Source organism: Carassius auratus, chromosome 40, assembly GCF_003368295.1.
Source record: "Carassius auratus strain Wakin chromosome 40, ASM336829v1, whole genome shotgun sequence".
Classification (NCBI taxonomy): Eukaryota; Metazoa; Chordata; class Actinopteri; order Cypriniformes; family Cyprinidae; genus Carassius; species Carassius auratus.
The window spans coordinates 18,599,245-18,618,650 of NC_039282.1; the positions used below are offsets into that span (position 1 = coordinate 18,599,245).

The 19,406-nt window shown below is 38.2% G+C and overlaps 1 protein-coding gene across 5 annotated transcripts in view; it reads left to right on the top strand.

Annotated features, from left to right (window-relative positions):
- LOC113058769 (alpha-actinin-4) overlaps nucleotides 1-13,580 on the top strand; it is a 36,288-nt gene extending 22,708 nt beyond the window's left edge. Inside the window, exons 6-22 of one of the 5 annotated variants that reach the window (XM_026226971.1) lie at nucleotides 3-81; nucleotides 580-661; nucleotides 2,414-2,499; nucleotides 4,968-5,060; nucleotides 5,199-5,429; nucleotides 5,588-5,735; nucleotides 5,981-6,131; nucleotides 6,253-6,361; nucleotides 6,467-6,607; nucleotides 6,758-6,940; nucleotides 7,053-7,187; nucleotides 7,289-7,468; nucleotides 7,643-7,789; nucleotides 8,779-8,859; nucleotides 9,260-9,325; nucleotides 11,167-11,325; nucleotides 11,415-13,580. In XM_026226971.1, the coding sequence (XP_026082756.1) occupies nucleotides 3-81; nucleotides 580-661; nucleotides 2,414-2,499; nucleotides 4,968-5,060; nucleotides 5,199-5,429; nucleotides 5,588-5,735; nucleotides 5,981-6,131; nucleotides 6,253-6,361; nucleotides 6,467-6,607; nucleotides 6,758-6,940; nucleotides 7,053-7,187; nucleotides 7,289-7,468; nucleotides 7,643-7,789; nucleotides 8,779-8,859; nucleotides 9,260-9,325; nucleotides 11,167-11,325; nucleotides 11,415-11,573 (2,230 nt within the window). In that variant the 3' untranslated portion in view covers nucleotides 11,574-13,580. Of the gene's footprint in view, nucleotides 1-2; nucleotides 82-579; nucleotides 662-2,413; nucleotides 2,500-2,832; nucleotides 2,919-4,967; nucleotides 5,061-5,198; nucleotides 5,430-5,587; nucleotides 5,736-5,980; nucleotides 6,132-6,252; nucleotides 6,362-6,466; nucleotides 6,608-6,757; nucleotides 6,941-7,052; nucleotides 7,188-7,288; nucleotides 7,469-7,642; nucleotides 7,790-8,778; nucleotides 8,860-9,259; nucleotides 9,326-11,166; nucleotides 11,326-11,414 lie in introns of all 5 variants that reach the window. The other 4 variants (XM_026226968.1, XM_026226970.1, XM_026226967.1 and 1 more) reach the window with 4 other exon arrangements.
- Nucleotides 13,581-19,406: the final 5,826 nt, after the last annotated feature.

Consider the following 19,406-nt stretch of genomic DNA (forward strand, 5'->3'; position numbering starts at 1 on the left):
AGCTGGAAGGATGGTCTCGCCTTCAATGCTCTGATCCATAGACACAGGCCAGAACTCATCGATTATGACAAGCTGAGAAAGGTTAGTCTCTCATTAAAAAAAAAAAGAAAGGTGCGTCCTAAATCTGAGTACATCAAAAATAGTATGCTAAAAAGTGCCTGGACTGTATACTATTTCTGATGAGAAACCCAATTTGCATACTATCCATCCTATATAGTATGTGACATTACACTTAGTGCGTCCCAAATCTTAGTATACCACCCAGGCTTTTTAGCATACTATTTTTGGTGCACGATTTCTAATGAGAGAAGAATTGAGTCCCATATCTTACTATCTATAGTAAACTGTATGTGACATGACTGTGCATCTCTAATCTTAGTAAAGCTAAAACTGCCTGGATGAGTAGAATTTGCATGCTATCCATCCAAAATAGCTTCGTAATTTAATAAACAAGCATGCAAGGGGGTGATGGATGTTGTCGAACTTTGATGGATATTTTGATTCTTGTGGAAATCTGTGGATGTTCTGTAGTTGCTCTCAGATGCTGAAATGACTGTGTGTTTCATTGTGTGTTAACAGGACGACCCAGTGACCAATCTGAATAATGCTTTCGAAGTGGCTGAACGGTACCTTGACATCCCCAAGATGTTGGATGCAGAGGGTATGAAGTCTTCTCTTGTTTTCTGCGTCCATCGCTATCTGTGTCTGCATTAGTGTTGTTTTTGGCAGCCTGTTTTAAATTTGTTTTAGTCTAGTCTTTGTGTGAAGCTGTCATTTTAGATTTTATTAGTTTGAGTCCCTTTCATACTTTTTTTTTTTTTTTAGTCTAGTCAAGTTTTAGTAGACTAACAATCTGATCATTTTAGTCTAATTTTATTCAGAATTATCCATGATTATTTTCGCCTAGTTTTAGTCAATGCAAATTGTATTTTAGTCTCTTTTTAGTAATGCGTTTCTATTTAACCCAGTCAATACAGTAGAAGTACCTAGCAGTATAGACGAAACGTAGAAGGTTAACGTTATCTTGTTATATTATTGTTACCTTACAGACATTTTAGTATTTTGTATTTTGTAAACCACATTTAGTCTTGTTTTTATTCATCAACAATATTGCATTATACATTTAATTATAGTCATCATCACATGACTATGACATTTACATTGCGTCTCGTTTTCGTCACGAGATAAATGTTCGTTGACGATGATATTTAGTCATAATTATCATTGACGAAAGCAACACTAGTCGGCATATGAAGTTAGTTGTCTGCTTTTGGCTGTGTGATGATGTGAGTGTGTGGGAGAGAAAGTGAATAAGTTGCTCTATTAAAGTGTGTGTGTTTTGTGCATGTCAGCACATGCCCTGTATTTCCAGGAGTTGTTCCTGCTCTCTGACACAGACAGTGCAAACACCCACCCTTAATGTCTTGCACAAACATTGTGTCACCATGGGAACATCCCTGGGCATTATGTTATTTCTCCCTCAAGCGTAACTTCTCCAGGATCTCTGTTCAACCTGCTGCACCGGAGTGCTGTGTGTACTGTTCTGTAACCCTAATTTGCATAATGGGCAACCTCTGTAGTATGTGATATCACTGGTGCATCCAAAATCATAGTACATTAAAATAGTGTGCTAAAAATGCCTGGATGGTAAACTATTTGTGATGAGAAGAGAACTGAATCGCAAGTCAAATGCCATACATCTTTAAAAGTATGTGACATTACAATTAATGTGTCCTAAATCACAGTAAATCAAGAACAGAAGTGCCTTGATGGCATATTATCTCTGATGACAGGAGGAGTTGCATACTATGCATTCTAAATAATTTGTGACATCATAATTAGTGCATCCCAAATCTTAGTACATCAAAAATAACATGCAAAGTGGATGGGATTCTGATGACAGGATAATTTAATCCTAGTTTGCATGCTTCCAGACCTAAATAATGTGACATTACAATTAGTGCGCTCCAAATCTTAGTATTCCATCCATGCACTTACTATATACTATACATCCTAAATAGTATGTAACATTATAAATAGTGTGTTCCAAATCACACGGTCAAAAATAGTATGCTAAAAGTGCCTGGATGGTATATTGTTTCCAATGGATTTTCAGAGTAATGAATGAATGTATGTAGATGCTAATGCTCACATAAATAATTAAACGGCATGGAGCGAATGGATCTGTGGCATCAAGATGCAAGTCAGTGACATAGTAGTCCTTACTACAAACTGGAAAGTATGTTCTTGGCCATCCCCAGTGAATTGAGGTTTGCCCATTGTCTTTGTGTGTATGTTAAAGTGTGTGTAACTGGCACATGGCTGTTACAAGTGTGTGTGTGTGTGTGTGTGTGTTTGAGCCCCGTCTGCGTCTCTGTATGTGCATGTATGTATAACTCTTGTTTCCCTGCAGACATTGTGAACACAGCACGTCCAGATGAGAAAGCCATTATGACCTATGTGTCCAGTTTCTACCATGCCTTTTCTGGAGCCCAGAAGGTACCCCATGACCCCTAACCTTTGACCCCTGGTCATCTCCTCTTCAGCATGGCTTTTTCCACCAGTACTGGAATAACCAAAGAGGGGCGCTGGTGTCTTAACCCGTCCTCCCCTGGCCTAGGACTCTTTTCTCAACAGCAGATTGGCTCTTTCTCTCACTTTGCGGGTTGCCAGGGTTATAACACAGGACTCAAAACCCTATTTCCCTTTGATGGGGAGCCCTTAAAATGCATAACCATCCTCTTCCTTCTCAGTGGGCACACACAGGCTTTGGGTTGCTTTGCTTCACCCCTGTCTTTCTCTCTCTCTCTTTTTCCGCTGGCTTTACTATAGATATCGTGGGTACTCTGCGACCGGATGAGAAGGCCATTATGACCTACGTCTCCTGTTTCTATCACGCCTTCTCAGGTGCTCAGAAGGTGAGAAACCTTTGACCCCTGACTGTTGGTCTTGAAACTCTTAAATGTGCCTTCATACCTGGTCTCTCGTTTTGGTTTCTTGTACTTTGCTCTTGTCAGATGTGCGGCAAGAGCAAAGCACTAACATATTAGGTTAGCTATTTCAAAATTTTTTTAGTTGCTCGTCTCCCAATAACGTAAACAAACATCACCAAGTCAGATCATTGTTTATTCGGTCTGGGTTTTCCCACTCCATATGGCACTGACTTTTTCTGGATTAGGTATCTTAAACAAACGGATGCATTGTTTTCATGATCCATTGTTTTATTCCATATTTATTCCATATATTTTATACTATTATACTTTGAGTCAAATACGAAGACTTAAAAGAGGAAAGAATCCAGTTGAAATATAAATTGTAAAATTATGGGAATGTAAAATGTTTAGCCAAGTGATACTGACTTTGGTAATCCAATTTGTAACCTGCACCAAAAACCATTCGAACTGAACCAGGTGTGAAAGTGACTTGAGAGATATGGCCACTGCTTCACTACACCCAAAAACCATTGCCATCACCCCTTTCTATATTTGCACTTTTATTTTCTAATGGTTCTGCAGTCATTTAATATCCTCGATGGGTGTAGTGGTCTGTCACAATCTCCTTTAAATGCTGAAAAGGTGAATTTCAATGTTTGCACTCAGTGATTGAGTTTGTAACAGTTGAGGACAGTAGTGAGTGTAAATATGAAAATAATAATGCAATTCACAGTTTAACTCACATGTAAAACACTAGGGTTGTTGTTTTAATTCTTAGACTTTCTGTGATCTTTCTACACAAGCAGATGTATTATGTTTGTTTTTTATGTTAAGCTTAGCTTTACATTGGACAGTACTTTTCTGTGAGGTTTTGGTGCTGCATATGCTAGATATGTGCTTTGCATTTGAAGTGAAGCCACAGGCTAATAATCAGAATTGTTTAAATGTGCTTTAGCATTTTACACAAGCGTTTTGAACACTTTCTGTGTTTCAGTGGTAGTTAATGCTGTAGGGAACCCTGAAGAGATCCTCCAGTGGTGGTATAAAAATTGATAATGCAGATTTGGTTTTACAAATGGCATGTGGATTTTTCAGCTAGACTACAAGTTTTCAAAACTAACCAATTGGTGTTTGCATGAAATGTCAATTAGTATAAAAGAGCTTAAAAGTGAAGTATGTAATGTTGATGTTTAACTTGATCTTTATTTCATTTGGCTAGTTTTCACGCATGTTATTGTGTGTGTGTATAGCACATTATTAACTTACAACACATGGAGTTTTGTTTCATTGTGTGCTCAGTACACCATTTGCGTGTGTTTTCTTTTTGCTCTACCCACCAAAAACCACTAAATACTGGATAGTTCAAGATTTCTTTCCCGTGTAAACTAAAGCAGCATCTTGACATTTACAGTTCTAAACACAGATATGTCGTCATACTTAATTGAAGTGTATTCTGTATACTATGTCATTGTACTTTTAAAAGAACACTCCACTTTTTTGAAAATAGTCTTATTTATCAACTCCCATAGTGTTAAACAGTTGAGTTTTACCATTTTCGATTCCATTCAGCTGATTTCTGGTCTGGCGGTTGCACTTTTAGCGCAGCTTATCGTAGATCATTGAATCGGATTAGAAGATTAGCATCTCGCTCAAAAATGACCAAAGAGTTTCTAATATCACTGCAATATTACACAATGTAACTACAGAAGAGTCTAGTTTTAAATAGGAAAAAAATCATTTTTAGAGGCCATTGGTCTAATAGGATTCAATTATCTATGCTAAGCTAAAAGTGCTACTGCCCTACCAAGAGATGAATGGATACGAAAAAGGTAAAACTCAAATTTTTAACTCTAGGGGAGTTGGAAAATGAGCCTATTTTCAAAACAAGTTGTGTTCCTTTAAACATATGGTATACACTATAAAGTGGTGTAGGAAAAATTGTGCTGTTCAATGTTTTTAGAATGATTGGATAAAATGTTATATTTAGAAAGATGCGTGATGTATTACGATTGTAACTGTCCTTTTCTGTGATAGGCTGAGACAGCAGCCAATCGTATCTGCAAGGTGTTGGCAGTTAATCAGGAGAATGAGCACCTGATGGAGGACTATGAAAAACTGGCCAGCGATGTGAGTTTGTGTGGTATTCAAATAGACCTATTTCTAGACAAACTACCCGGAGTGTTTTAGTTTAAATGTCTCAGTATGTTTGAGAGGAGACGGTTTTCTGTTGATCTTCTATTAATTTCTTTATTGCACACTTTATAGCTGCTGGAGTGGATTCGTCGGACAATCCCGTGGTTGGAAAACCGCGCTCCAGAGAAAACCATGACGGAAATGCAGCAGAAATTGGAAGATTTCCGCGATTACCGTCGTGTTCACAAACCACCCAAAGTTCAGGAGAAGTGTCAGCTAGAGATCAACTTCAACACACTGCAGACCAAACTCCGTTTGAGCAACCGACCAGCCTTTATGCCATCTGAGGGACGCATGGTGTCGGTAAGAAACGTGTAGTACATGTGCAATTCAATTTATAAGACTTAAGTCTTTGCTTTATCGCTATGATGAAACTTGTTGATTCTCAACCTCTGAATTGAACCATTGGCTCAATTCTGAAAGATATTTGGCTGAAAAGTTCTTTCTTTTTTTCTTTCTAGGATATTAATGGTGCATGGCATAAACTGGAAGGGGCAGAGAAAGGCTATGAAGAGTGGCTACTGAATGAGATCCGTCGTTTAGAGAGACTTGATCATCTTGCAGAAAAGTTCCGTCAGAAAGCAGCCATCCATGAAAGCTGGACAGATGGTATGGATACAGAAACTACACCTGATCTTACTGATGTTTTTGACAATTATTCACATTCACCTGCAGTAATTGACCAATCGCTCTTGGTATACATTAACAGACTGCTCCTTTATGACTCTTCCATCAGTGTTTTGAATCTCACGAATGCAGAGTCTTGACAGCCATGCAAAAATGGCCATCTTAAGAAACAGTCAAGTGATCTAAAGTCTTAATAGATCGAAGTTGATCTGTGTTTGTTTGTGTAGGTAAGGAGACGATGCTAAAACAGAAGGATTATGAGACTGCAACTCTGTCTGAGATCAAAGCTCTCCTGAAGAAACACGAGGCGTTCGAAAGTGATCTTGCTGCCCACCAGGATAGAGTGGAGCAGATTGCCGCCATTGCACAGGAGCTCAAGTGAGAAAACTACAAAACAATAGAGGCAACAAACAACAGAGGGGCTAATTGATGAAATTAAAAATTCTGGCTGTAAGTGAAGTTGAGACAGTCTTCAAACTATTTTGTGTCTGTGTTCTAGTGAGCTGGACTATTACGACTCCCCGAGTGTTAATGCACGCTGTCAAAAGATCTGTGAGCAATGGGATGCTCTGGGTTCCCTCACACAGAATCGGAGAGAATCTCTTGAGGTAAGCATGCTTTCTCGGGAAGACACTTCCTGGCATTTTTTACATATCGTAATTTACATAAATTTTTTATTTATCATATTGACTGCATGTTTATCTGTACTACAGAGAACGGAGAAACAGCTGGAGTCTATTGATGAGCTGTACCTGGAATACGCCAAGAGAGCAGCACCGTTCAACAACTGGATGGAGGGAGCCATGGAGGACCTTCAGGACATGTTCATTGTACACAACATCGAGGAGATCCAGGTACTGCAAAATGTTTTGTATTCGTAATCTTTCCATCTTGCTTGACCTCTGAAATGGTTCTATCTCTGGATATTCCATTTCAGAACAAAACAATGCATGCAATGGATGCAAAAATCCTTTCTCTGACTTTTGACTTTTCTCTTTTTGTAGGGACTGCTAACGGCTCATGACCAGTTCAAATCAACTCTTCCAGAGGCAAACAAAGAGCGGGAGTCTATTCAGGCCATCCAGGCTGAAGTTCAGAAAATCGCACAGTACAATGGCATCAAACTGGCTGGAAACAATCCTTACACCACCATCACCCCTCAGAGCATTGACAAGAAGTGGGAGAAGGTAAGATCTGTTTGTATTGTGAATGAGACATTGCTTCCTCTAGGTGTGTGGGTGTGGGTTTACAAATGAGTTAAGTTTGCAAGTATTGATGTTATCTTGTGTCTTTTTAAAGGTGCAGCAACTGGTTCCACAGCGTGATCAGGCTCTTCAGGAAGAACTCGCACGTCAGCAGTCTAATGACCATCTCAGACGCCAGTTTGCCAACCAGGCCAACATGATTGGACCATGGATCCAAAATAAGATGGAGGTATAGTTGCCTCTGTTTCTGTACCTTGACGATTTCATCTTTTTCCAAAGAAGAAAAATATAGAATGATTCATCTGTGTCTCCATGGCATGATAATTGTAGGAGATCGGGCGGATATCAATTGAGATGAATGGAACGCTGGAAGATCAGCTGACCCACCTCCGTCAGTATGAGCAGAGCATCATTGAATACAAACCCAACATTGACCAGCTAGAGGGAGACCATCAGCTCATCCAAGAAGCACTTATATTTGACAACAAATACACTGCTTACACTATGGAGGTATGCCTATCACAACACACACATTGAAACCATGTTGAAGCTAATCAGGAACCATAGATGTATTGTTTAGGTCAAGTGTTTGCAATTCCTACATGCTGTTCCCCTCTAGTGTGAAGTTTGTTTAGCTGTGTTGTTACTTGACAGTGTTTCAATTGCCTTTTTTCTCCTCTATAGCACCTTCGTGTTGGTTGGGAGCAACTCCTTACTACTATTGCCCGCACCATTAATGAGATCGAGAACCAGATTCTGACACGTGATGCCAAAGGCATCAGCCAGGAGCAGCTTCACGAGTACCGCACGTCCTTCAATCACTTCGACAAGGTCAGGAACTCATTTGCATGTTTGACTGTGTGTGAAATGGGCTTCACTTAATTTAACTTAAAAAATAAGTATTTGTAAGACCATGAAAGTTATTCAAGGTTAGTGTTGTAGAGGAATAGATCACTCAAACACGGACAAATTTTCATTTTAACAAAAAAAAGCATTGACATGTCAGGACTGATTACAAGAGCCATAAAAACCAATGGTGTTTTGCATACAGTGCTTCAAATTGAATATGTTCATCTTGTTTTCCACTTAAAGAAAGTCTTGCATTTTGGAATTACAAAATTGAGCTCATTTTTGAGTGAACTGTTCCTTTAAAAAAAGGTTCATGTGTTTTTAACTGTGTCAGGCCACAGAAAATACACAACATTGCAAAGATTAATCTGTCAATAAAGAATAAATGTAGTCAGTGTTGCTTATGTCAAGGTGAATGGCTGTGTTTAAATTCAGGGCGATTAATGCATGATAAATATGGACCTCAGTTTAACATTTTGGTTTGACTTAATTTAATATTTGCTCCATTTTCTCCACTTACTCTGGCACTAATGGGAGGAAAAACATCTTTAAATATACTGTACCTCAAAAACCTCTGATCTGAGATGTGCCACCTGTAGCAAATATGTAAATATAGTCTAGTGGAGGTGAAGTAATGAGGGGGTTTTATGTTAAAGTGGAGAAATTTAGTAACCTTAAATTAAAGATATTGATATAGTGATTGCATAATGGCCCTCTTATATCATAAGCTGAATGTTATGTATGACATTTGTAAGAAATCAGGTCACTAACTGTCATAAGTATGTTTCATTAGACTTGTTAGCCATCAGCCCATGTGTCTGACATCCTCAATGTTTTGTCTCCATCTTTTTTTTTTGTCATGGCACTGCCTCCATATCACACATGCTGTTATGTCATTGTGTATCGGTATCATCAATCCTAATCTGCATGCCCTGATTGGTCCATCCACTTGCGTTATTGGCTTACCACAGGACCACAGTGGTGTCTTACAAGCTGAGGAGTTCAAGGCTTGTTTGATCAGTCTGGGTTACGACGTAGAGAACAACAAGCAGGTATGACCCCAGAGAAGAAAGGGTTGAGATGGCTGCCGTGTGTGTGTGTGTGTGTGTGTGTGTGTGTGTGTGTGTGCGCGCGCACGCTGCGTCACTCATTCATTCCATCACTCACTAACTCCCTCACTCACCTGTTGTGCTGCTGCTTGAAAAGGTGCCCTCTGCAGGTCAGCTAAGGTTTTGCTTTCATGTGTTATGTTTCTCACTGCTTCCTTTTTCTCTTCTTTTTTACTTGTCCTTGCTGTAACTTCCCTCCTTCTCTTACTTGTCTTTTGTACTCATTCTGATTCTTCTATCAAACTTTTCTGTTCGCGTGCAACCTCTTCATCTCCCCAAATCCTCTGCTTTCCACATGCATCCTTCCTGTTTCTGTTCTCATCCTTCCCTTTGCGAACTGTAGAAGCGCACGGGGATAATGGACAGCGACGATTTCCGAGCACTACTCATTTCCACTGGGAACACCCTGGTACTGCTACCTCCTTTCTCAGTCTACGGCAACACTGTTTCTCCTGAACTCCTGCTTTTGCTTGGTGCTAAAAAAAAAAAATTTTTGTCGGATATCATTGGTTACTTTTAATATTTTTAGTTATATGATAAGTTAAAAGTAAAAAATGATTACTGAAAAGATTCTAATTAGGCCTGTCACGATATCTTTTTGTTGTGCGATATATAGAAATAGTTGCGATTTAAACATTATTATTATTATTGTCGATTTAAGAACATTTTATGCCACTGTAAATATAATCATAATATAAAAGCATAATACTGCATAATAAATGACGACAAACTTTTAATTCTAAAGAATATTTAGATCATTGAAATTATCAAAATATTAGATACCTTAAACTTGAATAAATGGTAAATAAACATTTTCTAAAAAAAAGTACAAAGTAATAAGTAGAAAAGAGAAAAAAATCCAAATAACTTGATTTTTCCATCTACAGATTTTCCTGGACCTTATATTCTTTGTACATTTAAGGGTGCACTGTACTGATGAAAAACATAATGCCCACTTAGCAGTCAGATATTTGTATGCACAAAGGCACAGATCCCTAAACAAGTCCATATCTGCAGATGAAACCTTTTTTTTTTTTTTTTTGGAAGTATTTTTTTTTTTATTTAAACCAGTGCCAACTTTACCACGTTATGTATGAGAAAGTGGAATGCAAAAACATGGAAGACATTAATTTCTACGTAAATATAATGGGCAATGTATTGCGTTACCAAAAATGATTGAGGTCATGTACATATATTGTGCGAAAAGTCGATATATTGATAATTGCGACAGGCCTAATTTTAATATACATGGGGTGGCCAACTTTGGTCCTGGAGACCCACAGTCCTGCAGAGTTTCACTCCATCCCTAATCAAACACCTAATCAAGGTCTAAGGGTTACTGGAAGGATCGAGAAAGTGTTTTTATCAAGGTTGAAGCAGATCTCTGCAGGACTGTGCTGTCTAGAACCACAGTTGGTCATCCCATAATAGACCACAGTCAAGCACCTTAGATGCAGTATTAATTTGGAACAAATGACAATGGGGCTGAAGGATAGAATGTTAAGTTAGCATTAGGGATGGGCATTCCAAGCAAAAATAATATTCGAAAACCACTGGGTATTTAAAAAAAAAAAGTCACATCTTAAAAATCACAGGTATTAGGGAGCTGCTTTTATCGGTTTTGAAATTCACTTTCGAGATTCGCGATCAAACTTACTGTGTTTATACTACAGGGCAGCATTACTTAGCACAAATTTTACAAGATTAGATGTTTGTCAGTGGTTCTCAGGAACAAAATAATCTTTCACCATCGTCCTATCAGTCATTTCTCTTTACTCCGTTTAATGTGGTAAGTGAAATGTTATGTACTTTAATGTAACAGGCTACCGCTAACTATGTCCCTTCAGTGACTCCGTAGAACGCATTATTTGTTTTTCACGCCTCTCTCTGTTTGTGGTCCACACAGAACTCTTATTTGATATCGTCCCAGGTTACTGTAACCGTTATTTGTTACACATGTCTGTAGTGTGCATGTGAGACAATGTGTTCGAAAACTTATTAAATCAACTAATTGAATATTTGAAAATCGTGACCCATCCCTAGTTAGCATTCAGTGGGTTGTACTACTGTGCACTTTGGTATTTACCATTCAGGTGACCATTCAAGTCTTAAAATCAATGCATTGACGCGTCTGTATGCCAGTTTCTTACAGCCTCATTTTCATTTGCTTCAAATATGGAGTCTTAACTTTTGATTCTGATGACTCTGCTCATGGTTTATCTGGGTTAACCTCTAACCTCTGTTCTTCAGGGTGATGCCGAATTTGCTCGTATTATGGGCATTGTTGACCCCAACAACAGTGGAGCAGTGACCTTCCAGGCCTTCATCGACTACATGTCAAGGGAAACAACCGACACAGACACTGCAGACCAAGTCATCGCCTCATTTAAGATCCTAGCCGGAGACAAGGTAAGAATATGCATGCCAGGATGTCCGTCTAAATTGTTCAGAGTTCTTGTATGGCACTTCAACTTACCCCTATCTGTTCTCCTTTTCAGAACTTTATCACAGCTGAGGAGTTGAGGCGTGAGCTTCCTCCTGACCAGGCAGAGTACTGCATTGCCCGAATGGCGCCATACACGGGCCCCGATGCGAAGCCTGGTGCTCTTGACTACATGTCCTTCTCCACCGCCCTGTATGGGGAGAGCGACCTCTAAAGGCTAACTCCAGAACTCCAGAGCAATTCTCTCTCCTGCATCAGTGCTGATCTTCTCACAGACTAGATAGATGAGAGCCGCATCTGTCTTTCTCTCAACCATCCAGTCCATAAAGAGATCAGTGCTCCTGAGGAAGAGGAAGATATTTAAGAGTGTTGGAAATAGGACTTCATAGCACACTTGCGGGGGAGGGGGATAGATGTTTGGGGGAAGGGGGTTATCATGGCATTTTGGGAAGAGCAAATAACTGTTGATGAAGCTTGCCACGCATTGAGGGATAACCCTTTAATTCTGTGTTAAACATGTCAGTCTTGGAGAGAGCTTAAGGAAAGTTGTAGGATGGAAGAGAAGAGAGAAGTTTAATATTGCAGATTCAGTGTCAAGGGAAGAGGGTGTGTGGCTTTGGACTGTAGCCACAGCTCATGTTCTTTAATCTTCTTTTGATTCCTCTTAAAATGACACGCATACTATGAAAGAACTCAATATTTTTCCAGCTTTTTAGTGAATCCTCACCAGCAGTTACCTGTAAAGACAGTTAGTGTTAAGCCATTGGGCTCATTAAATTAGTACAATATTAATTATCAATTAAATCTACTAGGTTGTTATGGGATGGAACTAAAGAGCACTTAAAGAATCAGCTTTGGCTGCAGTCTATGCCTAGACACTTAACCTGCACCCTCTACCCCGGCGGGCAGGGCACAAGCTTTTCCAGTTAACATGCTATTTTCTTTTCTTTTTTCATTGTTTTCTTGCTAGAGTTGGTGGGGTGGGAGGTTTGGTTTGGCATTGGAATATGTTATTTGGCATATAGCAAGGCTGTATATCATAGGAAAAGGGAAAGAACGACTCAAGTGATTTGATAGGGAAGTTGTGACATGCCCTCTTAACCCATTTTGCTGGATCGGTGGAACTCTTTGAAAATCTAACCTCAGCTTTTTCCTCCCTTTTTATTTCGGTCCTCTCCAGCAATTTTGAGTTAGCAGGATTCTACGCTGTACATACTTATTTTCCAGTACACAGAACTGTCTGACTACCTATAATGGTCACACTGGGCTTCAGGTCATAAGCAAAGATTATAAAATAAGCAGTTTCACCCCTGCGGAGTACTGTAGGCAGGTTTAGGTAGCTACAGGTCTGTTTTCTGAGGGGTTGAAGAATGAAGCTACAAAAATACCTAGTCGATTTATTGTTTTCCTTCCCCAATCATCCATACAGCGTTCTCTTATTGACTCCCTGACTCAAGTAGACATGTCCCTTAAGGACTTATTAACTGTAATTAATGTCCATCTGCCATCCATCTCTAATTGTTTCTCAGATATTACTGAATGTCAGTGTGAGAGCTTCAGTGCTGATGTGAGCAGCATAGCCTTGTAGTGACCCTCCACTAGAGCCTATGACAACACAGCTGCTGAATCAACAGTTGAAAAGAGAATTTTATATAGTAAGAAATAAGTACAAATGTGCCTGGTAGTTGCAGGTTGCTCTCTCTCCCATTCATTTTGTCCTTTCCTTTTGTTATACACTCGTTTTTTTCTTTCTGTAGGGTGGGGCAGGGACCCAATGTACAGCTCTGGAGGTTGAGGGGAAGGAGTGGAAGAGCTGTAGTCTTAATGAACATTCCATTATGTCTTAATTAAAATTAAATTACTGTTTAACAAATCTATGCAATCGTGTGTCCAATACCAACATGCTCCGTAATGAACGGCGGGGGTGATTTGCAATTGGAAGGGTTGAATTCAAGTGAGAAGAAATTAAGGGTAGAGGGAGGGAAAGGGTTGGGCTTCAGAAGATTTGAAGACTTGGACCAAAAGCCTGCTCTTACATCTGCAAAGTAGAATAAAAGCATTTGGAATTCTGATTTATTTTTTTTATTTTTATTTTGTACTCTTTAATATCAAACATTATCTGCTGTACTGGAAATTTGCAAGAACTGCTTTCTGTCTCGAGATGAAAAGTGAATTTCACATGCACACATAAAGTTTCCTTATAAAATATTACCACTTTGAATTATTTGTCTGTGTTCCCTGCTTGCTGAGGATTTCAACCAGTCATTTGATTTGGTCTCTCTGGAGCTTAAATCTTTGACTTTATTCAAAGTTTATAAATAAATGCATTAATGACATTATGTCTTTAATAAAAGTTCTGTCAACAACATTGGTGATAAAATAGTGATTAGCAATTTGTCTTTTAGACCATGATCCATCCTGTGACAGACAAATTTAGTGTATTAGTGTTAATGTTTTCCTCAATAACTTTTTCCATCCCCTTTTGGTAACCTGTATTAGTAAATGCCTCGCATGCTGTTTATGGTGCTCAATTTGTGGTCTGCTGTCACAACACTGTTTTAAGGCTTAAATTAGCCAGATACTATATTAAATGGCTATTAAATGGCTATGTGCTGTTATACTTGCGCTATATATCAACTTTTAAAAAGCACAAAAACGGCAGCTCTATTAAACCGTTTAGTCCAGTGAAGAATGACAACAACCAGTAGAGTTAACTTACCATCCTCAAGACAATCAAGTTCCTGATGAAAAATGTTAAGTCCGTACAGTGGGCTGTGTTCAGCTCACAGAAGACCGGTCGTAATGTGTTTAAGGTTATATTAAAGTAACATATAATTTTGTTGTTGTCGTTTTTATCGCCCTCTGTTGATTGTCGCCGTCGAAAAACTCGTAGGATAGAGGACGAACGGTTAGGCTGCTATGACAACGTGAGGAAGCGCGGGCTTTTTCCTCTCGTCTTCAACCTCTGAATCCTGGCAGCCATTGAGGTGAAGTCGCGCGCCCGGTTTTTAAATTTACACGCAGGCGGGAAGAACGTCAGAGCGTGGGCTGTTGTGGCGGGAATTATGCTGGCATTGACGTTCGCCTATCGTGTACTCCTCATCTTCCCGTTGTCAGATACATTAAAAGATGACGGACGAAAATCAGGTGAACTCGATAGTCAGGACTGGAGACGAAAATACATTTAGTCTTGCATATGTAAAAAATAGTTTACTTTTTTTATACAGATTAAAGAGGATTAGGACAAATCTGAAAAAGTCAGGTTCACAGATAAATGCTTATTGCTACAGAAAATTAACTAAAGGTGTAATGAACGACTTGTTTATTAGTAACTCTAATGTAGACCTATTAGTATCTAAAATATTAGTAACTGTAAAAATATTAGTAACTCTAAAAGGTCGCAAAGATTGAATATTTAACATAAACCCAGTGAAGGAAAAATGGTTTTGTGAATTTATTTGTATTATAGTATTGCTCTGTGTCATACATTTCTGTCAAAACATGCACCGGTCAACCTGTAAAAAAAAAGAAAAGAAAAGCCACCTGGACTTGTGAAATGCCTGAGCACAAGGCATATAAATCTGAACAGATTAAAGTGATTTAATCTATATATATATAATTACCACATTTTTTTTTAAAGCTCCATATGTTAAAGACAAAAAATATTGGCATTAAATTGAAAATATGCACACCTGTGAGCAAAGTGTCACTACATCTCTCAACCACCTGCAGCCACTCAGGCTGGGTATTTATTTTCATTCACAATTATACAATTGTAAGACATGCCTAGTGTCTACAGTGCTGCTTTGTTCTCCAACAGAGACATCGTTGACTTCCTGTGTTTGTTACTGCATGCTTAACAGGAGCAGGTTTGAGCTCAACCGTGTCCATGTCGCTTTCAGTGTTTCATTTGCTGTTGTACATTGAAATTGGATTGTGAAGGTGTGAAAAGTTTCCATCCTGATGATTTTGGCAAATCAGTAACTGTTTAAGGAAACGTGTAACCTGGAGTCCAAACAATTAAGAGTTACCTTAGTACCTTGCCTCTGTCATTGAAATATTAGAATTTATATTATTTTCTTACAGCTGAAATCCGTTGTTAATATGTATAAATATGTAAAAAAAAAAAAAAAAAAAAAGTTATTTCCATCAGCTGTAGTACTTATAAACATGAAGTGCATTCTGGCATACAAAGAAAATAATAAATAGGGCAAATTATAGACATTAATGTACTTGATTTATGGGCAAAAAATTTGACAAACATTGATTAAATCTAAATCATGACTTGCCCTTTACAGTGTTTATATATATATATATATATATATATATATATATATATATATATATATATATATATTATTTTTTTTTTTTTTTTTTTTTTTTTTTTTTCTGAGAACTGAAGGTTTTCATGGTTTCTCAGTAATGTGTGTGTATGTTGTATTTAGAACATGGCATGTACACACTCATCAGAGATGGAGATGTTTCCACAAACGTCTGAACATGTGCAAGTCATTTTGCAAGCTCTCTCTTGGTCTTCATGAAAGGACACACTGCTCTATTATTTTCATGGATTCAGTAAACATTGCCACATATGTTTGGGATATTCATGGGTAATGGAGCCTCTGCTATTATAAGTCTAAACTGCATCTCTGATGTAGCTTTGAATTTGGACATCAGAACGCCATAATACAAAAGTTATATAGCTGTTTAATACCAGACTCTTTAAAGATCTGTGAACACAAGAGGATGTCTGTGCTCAATGAAGCGGCCATTCACGGGTCAGAAGAGTGTTTTGTCCCAGAACGCAGGGCCAAACTCCACAAATACTGTGCAGGATGAAGTATCTTTAGAAATCATTTCAGACTTCAGTTTGACCTTCATCTGTCCACAGCTCTTTTGAGTCTCAGACTGCAGCGTTCAATCACTTCTCTCTGGGTTTCTGAATCTGTTTCAGCTCTCGCCGGCGCTCTGAACTTTTCACTTATGCAAGTCCAAACACTTTGCCTTTCAAATAAAGGACTTGTTATTGGTTCTGTAAAAATAACCACGGTTAAGCCTTTCTGACCGCTGGAGCGCACAAGTGTGTGTGACTGTATTTGAGTGGCTGAGAGAGTGTTTGGACACTATAATACCATAGTTCATCAATATCATAATCATTCTTTAGATTAAAATCTGACACTAGAAAGTTATAGGACTAAGAATACTAAGAAATACAAAAATAAAATACTAAGAAATAATTCTGAAATTCATTACATGTTTTTCATTTGCAATGCTCACAATATAATGCTGAGTCTCCGATTTTTTGAATTTGATATATGTATATATATATATATATATATATATATATGTGTGTGTGTGTGTGTGTGTGTGTGACCCTGGAGCACAAAACCATCGATTTTTCGAAAATTGAGATTTATAAATCATCTGAAAGCTGAATAATTAGTCTTTCCATTGATGTATGGTTTATTAGGGTCGGACAATATTTGCAAAAAAAAAAAAAAATCTAAATACTGAGAAAATCACCTTTAACGTTGTCCAAATTAATTCTTAGAAATGCATATTACAAATCAAAAAATGTTGATGTATGTTAGGAAATTTACAAAATATCTTCATGGAACATAATCTTTACTTAATATCTTTTTGGCATAAAAGAAAAATCTAATTTTTACCCATACAATGTTTGGCTATTGCTACTAATATACCCCAGCGACTTAAGACTGGTTTTGTGCTTCAGGGTCACTTAGGTTATATATATATATATATATATATATATATATATATATATATATATATATATATATATATATATATATATATATATAAAAAAGCAAAATGAAGGTGTTTGTCTTGAGTTAAGTGTTTCTTCAGACCTGACAGTCCTTCAAGATGGTCCTCAAATCAACAATAAGTCCTTAATTTTGAGTGAGCGTGAATGGAAGAATCATAATAATGTGGTCCAAGCATCGTTGAATGGTGTAAAGACGGTTTATCATCCTGCTGTGACAGATTACACTCTGTTTATTCCAGTGTGTTTGTCCAACTCATTTTATACATGTTGGGTTATGTTTGCTATCCATGTTCAAACTTTTGTTTAGTTTTGTATCATACTCTACATAAATACTATCAGTTTATATAAATAACACACACCTGACTGAATGTGTTTCTCCTGGTCTTAAACAAGGTTTGACCTGCAACACTGAAGAACAGCTCTAGGTGGCAGTGCAACTCTAGTCCAGACCTGACTGATTCTGCACTGACTGACTGTCTTTGACTAGTTTTGACTAGCAGTTTGCTTCATGCATGATACGGTTTTGAAGGTGGTTTTGCTCGAGACACTTAGTAGCAAGCAAGCGAGATATTGGTTTTATGTCAAAGTACAACTAAGGGCATGGAAGTTATGTCAATGCATTTCCTTTTTTTTTATCACTGGCTAAAACAGACTAGCATGTAACCATCCGTCTTTAACTTTTCTCTCCAAACTGCCCACAGTGGATGGGTTATAAGATCTGTCTGACCAGGGCAGATGTTGAAGTTTTATGATCGTACAACACCATTTTTTTCTTCTTCAGATTTGAGCTCTGGTGTCTGTGAGTAAAGCAGTTGTGGCTCTTTCATGGATGTTGGCTTTGTGATGTTCTCAGCGGTGGATTTTGTGGAAACAGGGTCTTCGAGGTGAATGTTGAGGTTTGCTGACACAATCCTTCTTGGGTCTTGCCATGTTTTCTGAATGCAGAGTCATAATCGTAAAAACTGCTGTTTTAAAACCCCCAAAATACTAGGCTCTTAAGGTTACAGACACTGCTTCTAAATGGGAAATATTTTGGAAATATTACAAGTCACCCATTTCACAGATTACTACAAAACACTGCTGAACACACTTTCTAAAAACTAGAGGATATGGACAACAAAACGATTAATTAAAGGTTATGCATCCAGCCAAAGCTGAAGAGATTTATATCCTTAAAAAGCAGAGCCAACAAAGAATACGTACTGTATATTGTAATGACCTACATAATGTCTGGTACTATCAGCAGAAAGATAACTTTTAAAACATTCAAGGCAGCAAATATCGAAACTATAAGTATATCACCGCCACCTGGATTATAAACTGATTCCCAATCAACTTCATTTCCTGTTTGCATCTAAACCAGTTTGGTTTTCGAGAATCTTCAGTTTCTTTAACACTGGATGAGCACAGATCCGCTTGTTTCTGAAATATAATCTGAAGAGCCGTAAACACAGGAGCAGATGATTCAGGATGATTCTGGATGTTAAACACTCGCATCAATGCATCAATGTCGCAGGCGCCAGATTTGCTCTGTATCTCATATCTGGAAAGCGATCACAGAATGCTCCGTGGGATTTTCTCTCGGTGGGATTCTGGAAAGGCAAACGCTGGAACATTGGCCAGATTCGCTATATAGATGCTCTTAGAAGAAAACTTGTGCTCGTGTCACTGCTGTCCGGAATCACTCTCAGTCTGTTCCTATGTGTACATTACATGCAAAGCTAAACATTTAATGCAAGTCAACATTACAGTTTGTAAACTGCAACAACACAGAGTCATAAAGGGAGCAGAATGAGTAAAAATTAATGCAGCACGAACTTATCTCATCATCATTATCATTATTGTTATTGCTAGCCTGAAGAGCATCATGAAAGAATATGTCAGATTTAGGCAGCATTATTGCTCTCAGTAGATGATTCTGACTTTCAGGGCTGGTTATTTTGCCTTGAGCCTCATAGTTTCTGCTTTAAAACTGCTGCGGCTCCGTCGGGCGTCCACACTCTCCAGAGGTTTTGATCCTCGATTTACAGAGACTTTTGGAAACGACACAAACCCCGTTTTAGTTTCAAAACTCAGATGTTGTGTCATATTCAGTTCCTGTAAAAAACTCTTCCAGTTCCTCTGTTGTGAGCGTGTTCTCGAGTTACCTAAATACATCAAGTGTGCTTGGTAACGTCACGTTTTCTGACAATATACTGCTTTGCCAGAATAAGTTTCAGGATAATAGTACAAATATTCTGTCAGCTCACTGTTGGCATG